This window comes from Carettochelys insculpta, chromosome 6 (genome assembly GCF_033958435.1).
Source record: "Carettochelys insculpta isolate YL-2023 chromosome 6, ASM3395843v1, whole genome shotgun sequence".
Lineage (NCBI taxonomy): Eukaryota > Metazoa > Chordata > Testudines > Carettochelyidae > Carettochelys > Carettochelys insculpta.
The window spans coordinates 34,203,481-34,220,749 of NC_134142.1; the positions used below are offsets into that span (position 1 = coordinate 34,203,481).

Here is a 17,269-nt window from a genome sequence, read left to right on the forward strand (position 1 = left end):
GGCCAGGGCAGCACCACTTGGACACTGTAGTCACACAACATCAGGAATTGGTTCCCATCTTTAGTAGCTGGAACTGATGGCAATGTATGCTGGAGTCCTGTTATTGAGACTCAATATGTCAATGTCTCTTCTAACAAACAATGAGGAATACCATGGCACCTTAAAGACTAAACATTTTATTTGGGCATAAGCTTTCATGAGCAGGAGCCCACTTTGTCAGATGCATGAAGTAGAATCTTGAGTTTGGCAGGGATATATACACACATGCAAATATGGAAGTGTTACATTACCATGTGGAGGACTAGTGCTAACAAGGACAATTCTGTCAGAATGGATATGGCCAACTCCCAACAGTTAATGAGGTGATAATACCAAAAAGGGGAAAAATACTTTTTGTAGTTAGGAAGGCATCCCCAGTCTTTATTCAGACCCAGTCTTATAGTGTCAACTTTGCATATGAATTCTAGCTCTTCAGTTTCACGCTGCAGTCTGTTTATGAAAAATTTTTGCTCAAGTATGGCAACTTTCTGGTCTGTTACTGAGTGTCCAAGGAGCTTGAAGTGCTCTCCTACTGGTTTTTGACTGTTACCATTCTTGATGTCTGATTTGTGTCTCTTTGTTCTTTGTGTAGAGACAGTCTGGTTTGGCCAATGTACATGGCAGAGGGGCATTGCTGGCACCTGATGCCATATATCACTTCAGCCATATCATCAGAGGCTCGGTCACCTGCACAACTACTAATGTATCCAAGAAGCCACTGTGGGGGCTGATATGAAGGTCAGCCCCAGTCAAAGGGAGGAAAGTATACAGGGTTTACCAGGGAAAGGTGTGTCATGGCTGGGAGCTGTGTGCCTGCAGCTGAACAGGTGGTAGATGGCCTGAGTGGGAGTGCAGCAGTCTCTCAACATTCTTGACAGACCGGATGGGATAAGAGTGCTGGGATCTGCATCTGTAATCCCAAAATGCTATCCTGTCCAGGTTTCAAATTAGGGGAATTGTGGGTCTGAGCTCCAAAAGTGGGGGTGGCTCTACAGCTGACCCCTTGTGAACATAATCTGGGTGGGGGGGCAATGGGAACACACTGGTGCCAGGCATTGAGATGACAATTTCTGTCAAAACTAACACTGTTTCTTTAAGACAGGAAGGTAGAAATCCCATTGTCACAGTATGGTGCTGCCGTGCAATTGGTCAGGCTGGCAGCAGTCCCATAAGAACTATAAGAACTCAGAGAATGATAAATTTCACAGTAAAAAATATTTTATTGCATGCACCTATGGTAACAGTTTTAAAACCATGTTTAAATTGAATAGTTAACTATTAGAAAGCAAATCAAAAGTAATGTGTAGCTTGAATGGTTAATGGTCTAATTTTTATCCCAATTTAACAGCCTAATTCTTAACCCAGTTAGGTACATACACACTCATAAACCCATTCACACATACGCTCGCTCACCCTCTGAGGCTGGCTAGACCCCATGTAATGTTGGTTAGTTGATTGACATGAGAGTCCAATATGCACGTCTCCCCCTTATGTTGCATTGGTGGACTTCAACTTGTGTGGCAAATTGATGTACTATTTATCTTCTTGGTAGGAGGCAGTAGTGGGAGTGATATTCAGTTCATTGGTCATACCTCTCAGTCCGGGTGGGGTGCTTGCCCAGGACCAATTTTGGAACATCCTGCTACCATCACCCAAATTCTATTTGCATCAGCTATGAGAGATGAGCAACAGAGTGTCGTTGGTGTTTGTTTCTTCCTTATTAACTTTTTTTCTGCAAACTGGCCTCCTTTGTGTAGTTTTGCCTTTTTCAGCATACAGTTCTGTTCTCAAAGTGGTAAACAAGTCCATAATCCACCAGGGCACTGGTTTATATTCTAAGTGATGAATAAATCCATAATCCACTAGGGCAGTGATTCAGGATGGCCTCTCTTCATCCCACCTACTGCTAATTCACTCATACCAACCATTCACATTACTCCCTCATGCTAACTACCCATAGTTTGTGACACCATCCAGTCTGTGAGTAGCTGAAAATATACTAATAGACCACCCAAAGGAAGGGGTAGAGAATATCTAGACATAGGAAGTGAGAACTGCAAAGAATTTTGTGGGAGGGAAGTGCATTTCTACTGTAAACCCTTTCCTTCCCAAAGCTTTAACGGAGTACTTAGATTGGAACAATTTTCTGAGGAAAAAGGAAAACCTGTAGCTGGATACATGCTATGATACATAGAAGGGTTTAAAGAGATGGTAAATACTAGTCAACCCAAATGGTTTGAACAGAGGATATGGCATGGAAACCTACTCGGAAATGCCACTATTGTCACAGGTTTGCTAGTAAAGATATACCTTTTCCGGCAACAGTTATGGATCAAAGCAGAGGAACTATTATTAATGGTACACCCCTTGACAAAGTGTAACATACATGAATTTGGGAAAATCCTTTGTAAACCTGGGGACAGGAGCAAAAAAGTTCTATAAGCTTGCAACTTCCAAGCTAATACTAGTAAACAGGCTTAATGCTGGGTGTAGCAGCAAAGGCATTAAAACCCCTACTTTGCAGTGTACAGGGGAAAACTGAGGGATACCGCCTAACTGGATTAGCAGCTAAATGGCAAGACAATTACATGTCAAAAGGCATTGATATCTGCATTCTTGGGGCACTGCTACACCCTTATCAGGCAATCCAGGGAAAGAAACCCAGAACTTTGGAAAAATTCCTGTGAATGATGTCATGGAGTTAAGTGATTTTGAACTAATGGCCACTGCACTGGACACTGTCCAACAGTCCAGCAGTGATCTTGTGGGAGGTGTTAAAGGGTTCTTCCTATGCATTATGAAAATTGGCTTATGAGTATGCATAACTCAGAAACTATGCAAAACAGGTCATGTAGCCTATCATTCAAGAATCTGTGATCTCTGAATGTGTATATTGTATTTTTGTGCATGTGAAGCTAGAAATATAAGTGGGAACCTGGTTTATTAGTTCAGGTAGTCTAGTAAAAGATGTAATATTTTAGGAAATCAGTGACTAGGTGATCAAATCAACCACCTATGAATGTTTTGCTCTTCTTTGAGTGGTCCCCATGGGTGCTCCACAATAGGTGTTGGGCTCGCCCGGCGCCGCAGATCAGAAATCTTCCAGCAGTTTCTCCTAGATCGCACATGCGCCGGCGCGCGCCGCCCCCCTGCACACCCCCGGCCGCATGCACGATCCGGTCCCTGCCAGTTCCTTCTCAACCACCATCGGCTGCAGACGGAATCCACTCAGGCTAAGGCCAGAGTCAGATTACTTAGTGGTTTTTTCCACGTGTAATTTGTCGTTTTCAGTTATTAAACAAAAAAAAGGAGAGAAAGCAAAGACAAAGAGAATATCAGCAAAAAAAAAGGAGAAAGAGAGGAGCGGAGAAGAGAAGAGCGGACGTGAAGGCCATTTAGGCCTCCCGCTACCGCAGGCCGGTGATCACTATTTGGGGTGGAAAGGCACGGATTAAGTGCTAAGTACCCTATTAACAATAAAGGACTCACCGCAATGGCCTCTTCAGGTTTTACAAAGCGGGAGTCATGTCGTGAAGCTATGCCGGCCTCCGTGGGGCATAGCGAAGGCATCTGATGCCTGGGGGAATTACAGGCTACCTTGCCGGAGAAGCCTCACCCAGAATGGCCCACTGGGTTGCATAAGAGGAGGGCAGTTTTTCTCTGACCCCCTCAGTGCAGAAACGGAGGAAACTCTCCCTGGCTCGATCCTTGCTGTGCGTTTGCAGCAAGCAGGATGAGCGGAGCACACAGCCACCAGCCGCATACTCAGGCAAGTGGCAGTGCACGTGGCAGAGGCTGAGCCTCTGGTTATACAACAGCCGGCACGCACGGCGCCTAGAGCATCAGCCAGGCAAGCGCCGGAACCGGCGGCACCACCACAGGCGGCACAGACCCCCACGGCACCAGCGGTGCAGGGGCACCAGGCACGGAGCCTGCAGGCACCAGAGGGGGATACCCGCGCGGCACCGCAGCTGACGGTGCCGAGCGCAGCGCCGACAGTGGGGCCGAGATCCCCGGCATTGGAGGGGGCGGTGCCAGCCCCGCAGCGGAGGGGCAAGGCTAAAGCAAAAACCCGGCACCGCAGTCCATCTCTGGACAGGGCTGCGCTGCTGTTAGCACCAAGCCCTCCCCCTGTGATACACACGCCGCACTGAAGGCCTGTGTCTCCACCGGCCCATCCGGAAAAAAAAAAAAACCCTCCTTCTCCGTTCCTCCAACCAATGTCACCATGGCTTGGGCCTCCTTCACCATTTCTGGGATTGGATCCCCTGGAGTACTATCACAAGCCAGTTTCACCTCTATCTGTATTGTCGCGGAGGTCTCGCTCTCCCAGATATCGGGGGTACACACCCCATGAGTGGTCCAGGTCTCCATCCCCGGACTCTTGCCCATGCTGCCATGGTCGTCCTTATCATGCTGGACACAGACAAACCACAGGCCTACACCCAGGGGTAGGTCCCCCCCCGGCCGCTCAGTACCCCTGTGGGCACTCCTGATCGGGGACGGAAACACAGTTGTCTCAAGGGGAGTTAATTTTAGAACCCCGAAACTTTCCTTCACAATCCTCCAGCGAGCAAGTGTACCATCGACCGCAGGAACCCGAGGGTTTGAGGGAGGTTTACCTTAGTGGTTCCTCCTCATCCTCCCCAGATGAGGCCGTGGCCCCCGGGGATGTCTGTCCCCCAGATGACCTTAAACAGTTTCAGGAGCGGTTTAAAAGGGTGGCTTTCACGCAAGACATTCAAACGGCAGAGGTGCAGGAGAAATATCATAAACTCCTGAAAAATTTGAGACCCCCGGCTTCATCCAAAATTGCTATTCCGCTGGACGAAGCCATTCTGGAGTCAGCCACTACTATATGGCAGACTCCGGCCTCTGTTCCGCCTACAAACAAGAGAGCGGATAAGAAATACTTTGTCCCGGCAAAGGGCATGGAGTTCCTTTTCAGTCACCCACAACCAAATTCTTTGGTGGTCAGGTCGTCCCAGCAGAGGTCAAAGGCTTCTCAGTACAAATCGGGGGATCAGACAAAGATGCTAAGAAGCTAGAGCTGTTTGGCAGGAAGGTATATTCCTCTCCTATCCTGCTATTGAGAATGGCAAATTATGGGCACACCTAGCAAACCATAATTTTGATAATTACTCCGGGCTTACTCCCCTCATGTATCCACTTCCGGAAGATAAAAAGCTGGTGTTAAAGGCGATTGTTCAAGAGGGCTATGCAGCATCGTGGACGGGAGTCCAGATTGCCCTGGACGTGGCGGACATGGCAGCACGTTCAACAGCTACAGCAGTGGTCATGCGTAGAGAATCCTGGCCCCAGACGTCGGGTATCTTGAGGGACCTACAGGCGAAGATTGTGGACCTTCCCTTCGATACACAAAAGCTGTTTGCAGACTCAACCGACTCGGTCCCTCACTCCAGTAAGGACTCGAGAGCTACACTTAGAACCTCGGGCATTTATACTCCCCCATACAGGAGGGAAAAATTTTATCCTCAGCAAAGACGCTACGCTTACAACCACAGCGTGCTCAATATCAACGGGGCTACGGCCAAGGGCGCTATCAATAGCAGCAACAGTACAGAACTCCTAGGCGACATTCTCAACAAAGCCGTACGCCCTCGGGTCAGGCCCAAAGGCAACAAGTTTGATGGGTATGTTGGGGGCTGCACTATCAATACCCTTGCTCAATGCCACTCCCATCTCATGTTCCATCATCGCCTCAGACCGTTCCACTCCCGATGGCAAAAGATCACCACAGACATGTGGGTGCTGGAGATCATAGCCACGGGTTACGCGACCCCCTCCCAGTCGCTTCCACCGACGAAGCTTCCCACTAGGCCTCACCTCAGGGACGCTGACACGAGGCGAGGCTCGAGCAGAAGGTGACTCACCTTATGTTCATAAGGGCAGTGGAAAGAGTGCCGGAATAATTCCAGGGGAAGGTTTTTATTCACGCTACTTCCTACCAGAGAAGAAAACAGGACACTGGAGGCCCATCTTAGATCTTCGGGGCCTCAACCGTTACTTGCGCAAGCAACGGTTTCGGATGATCACAGTTGCTTTGATACTCACGGCACTGGATGATGGAGACTGGGTTGCAGCACTCGACTTACGAGATGCTTACTTTCATATAACAATCCACCCGGCACACAGACGCTTCCTCTGCTTCACGGTCGGCCAGGAGCGCTTCCAGCACAGGGTTCTTCCGTTTGGCCTCTCCTCGGCCCCCAGAGTCTTTACCAAAACCCTGGCAGTGGTGTCAGCCTACCTGCACAGACAGGGGGTGTTTATTTTTCCCATATCTGGGCGACTGCCTGCTAAAAGGGGTCTTGAAGGCAGAGGTCTCACGCATGATACGCGTCACAGCGGACACGTTTCTTTGCTGGGCCTAGTCATCAACCTCTCAAAGTCAAAGTCCGAACCCACACAACATACAGAGTTCATAGGGGCGTGCATAAACTCTATCACAGCAAGGGTGTACCTACCCAACGCCCGCTTCCGCGCAATCAGTTCGCTGGTGCAAGTCATTACATACAGCCCCACGGTGCCAGTCTTAACGTGCCTACGGGTGCTGGGCCACATGGCGGCAGTGACGTTTGTGGTACGGAATGCCAGGTTGCACATGTCAAGCCTGTAGCATTGGCTGGCGAGCGTTTACAAACCGGCATCCCACACTGTCCACAGGGTGGTGTCGCCCACAACAGAGGTGCGCAGATCCCTGGTGTGGTGGGAAAACCCCGAGAATCTGCTAGTGAGGGTGCCTTTTCACCAACCACAAATTTCTATTTTTCTTACTACCGATGCCTCCCACATGGGATGGGGAGCGCACATCAGCGACAAGGTAATGCAAGGGCTATGGTCCCCTGCGGCACAGACACTGCACATATCCATACTGGAGCTCAGAGCAGCGTTCAACGCCTGCAAACATTTTCAAGATTACCTACATGGCAAAGTAGTCGGGATTCAATACCGACAATACCTCCACTATGTTTCTACATCAATCAACAAGGAGGAGCATGATCCTGTGCCCTATGTGCGGAAGCACTTCCGATTGTGGAATCGGTGCATCGCCAATAAAATAACGTTGAAAGCCTCGTACTTGCCGGGCGCTCACAACGTGAATGCAGATTAGCTGAGCAGGTGCTTTGCAATCACTCACGAATGGCAGATCTGCTCCAATCTGCTACAGCGCATTTTTCGTACATGGGGGTTTTCCCCAGATCGATCTGTTTGCCACCCAGTACAAAAAAAAAAAAAAAGTGTCCCCAGTACTGCTCCAGGGCAGGAGTGGGGCGGGGGTCCCTGGTGATGTTTTCATGGAAGGGCTCCCTACTTTATGCGATTCCCCTGCAGCGCTTATCCACAAGGTCTTGCACAAAGCCAGAAGGGAGAGAGCTCGCATGATACTCATAGTCCCGTTTGGGATCGGCAGCAATGGTTTCCCTTGCTTCTGCGCATGTCGGACCGCCCACCGCTCCCTCTACCGGTGGTGCTGGGCTTACTCATGCGGGCTCAAGGGTCCATAGTGCACCCACACTCTTAGGGTCTGCACCTACAAGCATGGCTAATCCATGGCTCAGCTCCTTAAAGAGCACATGTACGGAGGGAGCACAACAAGTCCTGGAATGTAGCTGAAGGACCTCCACCCAGGAGGACTTACAAGCAGAAATGGACTTGATTCACAGCCTGGTGTTCCGCCAAGCAGTTAGCTCCCCTTGACGTTCCTATACCTGTACTACTATAATACTTATTGGACCTCAAGAGAGGTGGGCTTTCTCTATCTTCGCTAAAGGTCCACCTCGCCGCTATATCAGCCTTTTGGTATACAGAGAAAGGGCCCACAGTATTCGCCCATCCTATTGTTACCAGGTTCTTGAAGGGGCTGGTAAACCTGTACACCGCCCCCCCCTCGGAAACCGCTTCCACTATTGTGGAATTTGGACTTGGTGCTCAGCACGCTATCGGGTCCACCTTTTTGACCCATTAGCCACAGTTACCATACATCTCCTTACGATAAAAACAACCTTCCTCCTTGCAACTATGTCAGCCCGCAGGGTGAGTGAGCTCGCGACAGTGATGGCAACGCCGCACTGCACAGTATTCTCAAAGGAGGTGGTAATCTTAAGGCTGAGCCCAGCCTTTGTTCCAAAAGTCTCTTCAGAGTCCAGTCTTAACGAGCCAATAGTTTTACCCTCGTTTTACCTGAAGCCTCACAGCTCCGGCAAGGAGGCACGCCTGCATCTCCTAGATGTGAGGAGGGCGTTGGCCTTCTACACAGACAGAACTAAGTCCTTCTGGAAAACGGACAGGCTTCTAGTCTCTCTTGCTCCCGGGTCAAAAGGAGAAGGTCTCTCTTCCCGGAAAATCTCAAAGCACATTGTGTCCTGTATAAAAATGTGCTTCGAACTTCTAAAGACTCCTTTGCTGGCCCCGCCCAGGGCTCTCTCCACCAGGGCGGTGGCGGCGTCAACAGCCTTCTTGAAGGGCATCGCATTAACAGACATCTGTAGAGCGGCGACCTGGTCATCCTATGACACCTTCGCCAAGCATTATGCCCTGCCTCAGGTATCCTAAGAGGATACCCGTCTGTCGACAGCAGTCCTCTCCGGGGCAAGCTGCACATAAACCGATTACCCACCTCCTTACTTGGGTTACTGCTGGGTAGTCACCTATTGTGGAGCACCCACAGGGACCACTCGAAGAAGAAAGAGAAGTTACTCACCTGTAGTAGCGATGGTTCTTCGAGATGTGTCCCCGTGGGTGCTCCACCACCCGCCCATCCTCCCCCCTTCGGATCTCTGTCTAGTGTTTTTCAGGAGCATCCGAGGCGGTTGGTCAAGGAATTGGCGGGGACCGGATCGTGCATGCGGCCGGGGGCGCACAGGGGGGCGGTGCGCCCCAGCACATGCGCAATCTAGGAGAAAGTGCTGGAAGATTTCCGATCTGCAGCGTCGGGCAAGCCCGACACCTATTGTCGAGCACCCACGGGGACACATCTCAAAGAACCATCATTACTACAGGTGAGTAACTTCTCTTTTTTCCTGTAAGCCCAAACTGTGTTTGGTCCTCCAAAGACATGTGGTCAGGCCACCTGAGGCTGAAACTGATCTTGAATCTGCAACTTTTTCACTTAATATGAGTAATATTTGAACTGAACACAAAGAATTCCCACCTTAGGCAAAAAGAATATAAAGCTGGAAGAAAAAACAATAGTGGCAGTTACTAGATGCCAGAAGACACCCACTTACCACCTAAGATGCCTGCTGGAAACATCTGATACTGAATAGGGAGAAGGATTGGGCCAAGCTAGAAGGCTGCTATCTTATGAAAGAGATAATTAGATATAACTGTTAGAATAATAATTTTCACATAACAAATTTCTTAGTGCATTAGAATTAGCTGACATATTTTGTTTATTTTGACTTAATAACTTAGTTTGACCTGTTCTCACTTTCAATCACTTAGATCCTACTTTTTATACTTAATAAAAACACTATGGGTCATTATCAAGCCCAGTGTAAATAATTATTGGGGTGAGAGGGGAGAAAGGCTGCAACCACTGTGCATATTTCTCTTTCACTGATAAAATAGGCAAACTTGTAAGCTTTCTCAGTGTAAAAATTTTATACAGAACAAGACAGATTTATTTGGGGTTTTAGTCTCTTCTTGGGGTTTTGTTTCTGAGTGCTTCCAGCAACCCTATAACTGAGTTGTTTCAAGACTGAGCTGAGTTAGTGACACTGGTGCTCTGCTTGGGGAGTAGCTACCCCAACTCCCTGTTTTGCCTGGGGAAACATGAGCTTCTTGCTCAGCACAACAGGCTGGAGGTGACTCCCAGAGTGCAGGAAGGCAGGCTTAGTGGCTTGATCAGCACCAGGTGATAACCTTGGGGCAAATACTCTGACCCAACTTGTCACAAAAGTTATATAGGGAAGGACTGGGGAGAGGCTGTCTAAGCCAGATTTAGGCTGTTAGGTAAGAGATTGAAGTCCAGGACCTCCACAGTAACATTCTCTGAAATGTTTTCAGTTCCACACTCAGAGCAAGGTAGACAAGGTCCCAATGTGAGGATAAGACAATAGTGTAGGAAGGAGGAGTTTAAATTTAATACAAATTAGGAAATCTTTTGGGGAAGGTGAAATCTATGTAGGAAGTATGGCTCCACCTTAACCAAAAAGAAACCAGATTCTTTGGACCCACCTCTTCTTCTCTCAGAAATGCCATGCTGCTTCTGGTGCATGCAGAGCAGCCTTACCCTTTCCTGGAGCAGTACAGCATAGGAATAGCACAAGCTAGGAAGCTTGTGCTACTTTTGTGACATGCTGCTGCAGGGGAGGGATGGGACTGCCTCCATAGTCTTCAGAAGCAATGCTGTGCTCACAATGAGTGTGGGGAGTAGGGGAGGGGGGCAACATTGGGGTACTTATGGACCCCTGTATTCCCTTTAGATGTCGCCTATGGCTGGACTGCTTGGTAATAGGGACCATAATATAAATAGATTAATATATCTGTCATTGGAAAAACAATACAGCAGCCCAATAGTGTAGCATCTGGATTTTGGGGTTGGGGGGCAGAGGGCTATACAAAAATGGGGAAGTTAGTTCAACAGAAATTAGAAGGTACCGTGCCAAGAGTGAAATCCCAGCAAGCTGCATGGACATTTTTTAAAAAACACCATAATAGAGGCTGAACTTAAATGTGTACCCCAAATTAAAAAAAAAAAAAGAGAGCAAACGAAAAAAAAAGAAAACCAAATAAGTGCCACCATAAACAACAAAGTAAAAAGTAGTAGGAAACAAAAAGCATTATTTAAAAGTTGAAGTTAAAGCTTTGTGAGTAAAATAAAAAGGAGCATAAACTCTGGCAATTAAAGTGTAAAAATATAATTAGGAAGGCCAAAAAAGAATTTGAAGAATGCTAACTAAAGATTCAAAAGTAATAGCAATTTTTTACATACACTCATCCCTCGCTATACGAGCACAATTGGTTCCCAAATTTCTGCTCATAGGCGAAAACTCATAAGAGCAACACTAAATTCCCATTAAAATACATGTAAAAGTCTCCAATTCATTCCAAGTGCTTGTAACTTGACATAAACCAGTTGCGTTAGGTATGTTTCTGATGTATTTGAATAGTTTGGCACCAGAAATAGGATGTAGTGTATGTATGTAGAGCAGGGATTCCCAACCTATGGGTCCCATTAGGTTTGTTAAAGGTCACCAGCTGGGCAGTTCCCAGCTACAAGTGGCTGTTAAAGAAGCCATTTGCAGTTTCTTAACACTGCTGCCTCAGGCAGATATCTATCAGTAGAGATAGCTCCTGAAGATGGCAGCTATCTCTATCAATAGGATTAGCATCGGAGGGGTAGCTGTGTTAGTCTGGATCTGTAACAGCAACGAAGGGTCCTGTGGCACCTTATAGACTAACAGAAAGGTTTTGAGCATGAGCTTTTGTGAGCACAGACTCACTTCATCAGATGCTGGTCTTGGAAATCTGCAGGGCCAGGCATAAATAAGCCAGAGCAAGGGTGGGGATAACAAGGTTAGCTCAGTCAGCAAGGGTGAGGCTTTCTACCAGCAGTTGATCTGGAGGTGTGAATACCAAGGGAGGGGAAGCTGCTTCTGTATTTAGCCAGCCATTCGCAGTCTTTGTTTAAGCCAGAGCTGAGGGCATCGAATTTGCAGATGAATTGTAGCTCAGAAATTTCTCTTTGGAGTCTGGTCCTGAAATTTCTTTGCTGTAGGATAGCTACTTTTAAGTCTGCTACTGTGTGGCCTGGGAGATTGAAGTGCTCTCCTACGGGTTTTTGCATATTGCCATTTCTGATGTCTGATTTGTGTGCATTTATTCTTTTACGTAGAGACTGTCCAGTTTGTCCGATGTATATAGCAGAGGGGCATTGCTGGCACATGATGGCATAAATTATATTGGTAGATGTGCAGCTGAATGAACCCATGATGGTGTGGCTGATCTGGTTAGGTCCTGTAATGGTGTTGCTGGTGTAGATATGTGGGCAGAGCTGGCAACGAGGTTTGTTGCATGGATGGGTCCCTGAGTTAGAGTGACTGTGGTCCGGTGTATAGTTGCTGGTTAGGATTTGCTTCAGGTTGGCAGGTTGTCTGTGGGCAAGGACTGGTCTGCCTCCCAAGGCCTGTGAAAGTGGAGGATCGTTGTCCTTGATGGGTTGTAAATCCCTGATGATGCGCTGTAGAGGTTTTAGCTGAGGACTGTAGGTGATGGCTACTGGTGTTCTGTTGGTTTCTCTCTTGGGCTAGTCCTGTAGTAAGAGGAAGTGGATCTTCTGTGTGGACTGTTCCCGGCTGAGGTTGATGTTGGGGTGAAAGTTGTTGAAGTCCCGGTGGAATTCCTCCAGAGTCTCCTTCCCATGGGTCCAGATGATGAAGATATCATCAATGTAGCGTAAGTAGAGACGCGGTGTTAGTGGACAGGGTGTCACTTCCTGGACACCACGGTGCTAATACACGATGGCTACATCAATACCACCCTGTACCGTTAATCTACTGACCACTACGCCTACCTTCATGCCTCCAGCTTCCATCCCAGACACACCACATGATCCATTGTCTACAGCCAAGCACTGAGATATAACCGCATTTGCTCCAACCCTTCCGACAGAGACAAACACCTACAGGATCTCTACCAAGTATTCTTGAAACTGCAATACCCACCTGAGGAAGTGAAAAAACAGATCAACAGAGCCCGACGTGTGACACGAAGCCTCTTACTACAGGACTAGCCCAAGAGAGAAACCAACAGAACACCAGTAGCCATCACCTACAGTCCTCAGCTAAAACCTCTACAGCGCATCATCAGGGATTTACAACCCATCAAGGACAACGATCCCGCACTTTCACAGGCCTTGGGAGGCAGACCAGTCCTTGCCCACAGACAACCTGCCAACCTGAAGCAAATCCTAACCAGCAACTATACACCGGACCACAGTCACTCTAACTCAGGGACCCATCCATGCAACAAACCTCGTTGCCAGCTCTGCCCACATATCTACACAAGCAACACCATTACAGGACCTAACCAGATCAGCCACACCATCGTGGGTTCATTCAGCTGCACATCTACCAATATAATTTATGCCATCATGTGCCAGCAATGCCCCTCTGCTATATACATCGGACAAACTGGACAGTCTCTACGTAAAAGAATAAATGCACACAAATCAGACATCAGAAATGGCAATATGCAAAAACCCGTAGGAGAGCACTTCAGTCTCCCAGGCCATACAGTAGCAGACTTAAAAGTAGCTGTCCTACAGCAAAGAAATTTCAGGACCAGACTCCAAAGAAATTTCTGAGCTACAATTCATCTGCAAATTTGATGCCCTCAGCTCTGGCTTAAACAAAGACTGCGAATGGCTGGCTAAATACAGAAGCAGCTTCCCCTCCCTTGGTATTCACACCTCCAGATCAACTGCTGGTAGTAAGCCTCACCCTTGCTGACTGAGCTAACCTTGTTATCCCCACCCTTGCTCTGGCTTATTTATGCCTGGCCCTGCAGATTTCCAAGACCAGCATCTGATGAAGTGAGTCTGTGCTCACAAAAGCTCATGCTCAAAACCTTTCTGTTAGTATATAAGGTGCCACAGGACCCTTCGTTGCTGAATAGGATTAGCAATTACCTTACTCCTAAGTGCTGAAACCTTAACGCTTGAGTTAATTGATTTTAATGACTGGGAGCAGGAGATCTAGGGGAGCCACCCATCCTAGCAGCTCCGGTAAAGAGGCTGCTGGGGGGAGGAGGAGGAGTGTCTAAGGCTCGGGCCTTTTAGGGATGGGGGGATCAAAGACTGGGGGAAGTTTGGGGCTGCATGGGGGATATAAAGCTGGGGGCGGTTTGGGGCTGCTGGGGGTGTATAAAACTGGGGGCAGTGTGGGGCTGCAGGGGGAGTCTAAGGCTGAGGGAAATTTGGGACCTTTGGGGGGTTAAAACCCGGCTGAGGGTGAGGTCTGCGTGGGCGGGGGATGGACGGACGGACTGACTAATACAATAAACCCTTGAGTTACCCAGGGGTTGGTCCTGCAACCCCTGCATAACTCAAATTTTCCTGCAAAGGGAGAGGAGCCAGGAACCACCAGGGCTGGTCAGTTTCCTGGATCCCAGAGTGGCAGGAACTGGGAACCAGGGGCACGCTGGTTCCAGTCTCCCCATAGCTTGCGGGACCTGGAAACTGATCAGTTCATGGCTGGTCAGTTACACGTTCCCGCCTGCGCAGGAGAGGGAACCAGGCTAAGAGCCTTCTCCCTCTCTTCCCCCAGCTGCAGGGCTGTCAGACAGCTGCATGTCTGAGGGAAGGGAAGGAGAAGGCTCCAGCTGCAGAGCTGCAGGTCTCCCCAGCGTCCTGGCCAGGGACTCTGCAGCTGGCTGTGGGTTTCCCCGCCCCGTGGCCAGGGATCCCACAGCAGGCTCATATAAGTGGGGGAAGTTCACTCATGTAGTGAACAAAGGTAGGTCTATGTGTCCCTTATTTTAGTGAGTACTCATAAGCAGAGTACTCATTAAACGAGGGATGAGTGTACATCAAAAGCAGAAAGCCAGCAAAACAACCAGTGGGGTCATTGAATGATCAGGATGCTAAAGGAGCACTCAGGGATGATCACACCATTGAGGAAAAACTAAATGCATTCTTTTCATCAATCCTTTACAGCTGAGGATGCAAGAGAGATTCCCAAACTTTGGCCCTTATTTTTATGTGATAGATCTGAGGAACAGTCACAAATTGAGGTTTCATTAGAGGAAGTTTTGGAACAAATTGTTTAACTAAACAGCAATAGGTCCAAGGACCAAATGGCATTCAACCAAGAGTTCTTAAAGTACTAAACTGTGAATTGCAGAATTAAGTGTGATTTAACCTGTCCTTTAAATCGGCTTCCATATCAAATGATTGGAGGATAGCTAATGTGACACCAAGTTTTAAAAGGGGCTCAAGAGGTGAGCCTGGTAATTACAGGTTTGTAAGTCTAACTTCAGTACTAGGTCAATTAGTTGAAACTATAGTAAAGAACCTTCATCTGCCTCTCTGTCAGAGTTAGGCAGCAGAAAAGAACAAAGATGATGGCATGGCCCCTTTATAATGGTGCCATATGTATGTGACTCCAGGGGACATCAGAGATGACCCAACATATATGACTGAGGGAAAAGCTTTCAGGCATTGGTACTCTGAGTGAGCACACGTACATTGAAATGGACATGAGCAACATATCTCAAGGAACAACAGTTACGGAAGGTTAAAAGCTGAGTATTTTTACATTAAATTCTAACATTAGATTTTTTCCCCTTTCCTTACTTAAAGCAAAATATGGTGAAAGATTCTTGAACACTAGTGCAATAAATTATTGAAAAAGATGTATTACAATTGGAGAAAGGCAGCAAAAATTATTAGGCATATAAAGCAGCTTCCATATGAGAGATTTATAAAAAGACTGGGACTATTCAGCTTAGGAAAGAGGTGACTATGGGAAAATGTAATAAAAGCATGTAAAAGCATATAACACAAGAACCATGGGTCACCCCGTCAAAACAAAAAAGCAGTCCAATAGCACTTCAAAGACTAACAAAATAATTTATTAGGTGATGTGCTTTTGTGGGACAGATGAAGAAGTGGGTCTGTCCCACGAAAGCTCATCACCTAATAAATTATTTTGTTAGTCTTTAAAGTGCTATTGGACTGCTTTTTTGTTTTGATAGTATATAGACTAGCACAGCTTTCTCTCTGTTACAGGTCACCCAACGAAATTAATAAGCAGTGGATTTAAAACAAACAAAAAGTAGTACTTCACGCAATGCACAGTCTACACATGGAACTCAGTGATAGGGGATATTGCGAAGGCCAAAAGTATAACAGTGCTCAAAAAAGAAATTAGAAAAGTTTCTGGAGGTTGGATGTGTCAACAGCAATTAGCTAAGATAACCAGATACACAACTTCATGCTCCAAATACCCCTAAACTGCCGACAGTCAGAAGCTGGCACTTAATTTCTGTTCCATAACCTCTGAAGTATCTAGCTGTCAGAAGATAGGATAGTGAACTATATGAATAATTTCTCTGAGCCATTATGGTCATTCCTGTGTTCTTATTGTAAATTAGAGTGATTTTGCTCCTCTTTTTCTTAACCAGACTCTACTAGAAGTGCAACTCTGGTGTGTGTGTATCACGAAGGTTGCTGGATGAGTGAGGAAATTATCAAATTACATGAAATACAGAATAAATGCAAAACTGTTTTAAAGCATATGCTTTTTAAAGGTTAAGGATATAGCAGTAGACAGAAAGGTCTTTTATTAGCACAGGTTGAACCTTTCTCATCCAGAATTCTCTTGTGCATCAACATCCGTAATCCAGGATGATTTTAGGTAGCCAGAAGACCACTTATCATGGGTGTGGCCAAGTTTCCCATGGTCCCATAAAGTTTGTTTACAGACACCATTCCCGACTCTTAGTGATCTGTGCTGTTATTTAGCTGTAATTTACCCCAAATGTCTTCTGAGAGTCCAGTAAGCAGTGGAAGTGTTGGTGACGCTGCTAGACAATATTGACCTCCCGTGTTTCAGCAAATTCTCTCATTCAGCACTGGTCAGGTCCTAAGGGTGCTGGACTAGAGAATTTCTGCCTGTAGCTCATTTTAACTTTATTTACAAGAGTTGAATGAACTTCTGTCTTTTTTTTCCCCACATTTAGGGAAAGTTTGGAAAATTTAAGAGGTATGTAGCCCATAGTACACATGTAACAAATGTTCGTTGGACTCACGAAGACAGTTTGTTGGTCACTGTTGGTGGGGCAGATACCTCTCTAATGCTGTGGACCTATGAGATAGAGGGACATCGAGAGAGCAGACAATGTGATAGTGAAGAATCTGACCTAGATTCTGAGGAAGATGGAGGTCAGTAATATTCTTAAGAAATGCTAATTTAAGAGGGAATTCTTACTTCTTGTAGAAAAACTGCCAGTTTAGATATAAAAATATGTACATCACTATTTTACTTGAAGACCTCAAACCAGATGTGCAAAATCCAACTCCAGAAGATCGACCCTGACTGGGTTGATCTTCTGCTTAGTATGGACAAGCCCTAAGAACTTCTGCAGGAAAAGGCAGGCAAGGGCAGAGCAGGGCTGGGGAGGTGGTGGGGCAGGGGCATGTGGTTGGTGCCACCCTCTGGAACAACCCTCACCATTTGCCGCTTTGTACATATGATGTAAT

The 17,269-nt window shown here is 47.0% G+C and overlaps 1 protein-coding gene across 3 annotated transcripts in view; it reads left to right on the top strand.

Moving 5' to 3' along the window:
• EML5 (EMAP like 5) overlaps nt 1-17,269 on the top strand; it is a 270,650-nt gene that overhangs the window by 161,969 nt on the left and 91,412 nt on the right. For all 3 annotated transcript variants that reach the window (XM_074998770.1, XM_074998769.1, XM_074998768.1), the window contains exon 26: nt 16,750-16,951. In XM_074998770.1, the coding sequence (XP_074854871.1) occupies nt 16,750-16,951 (202 nt within the window). The remainder of the gene's footprint in view (nt 1-16,749; nt 16,952-17,269) is intronic.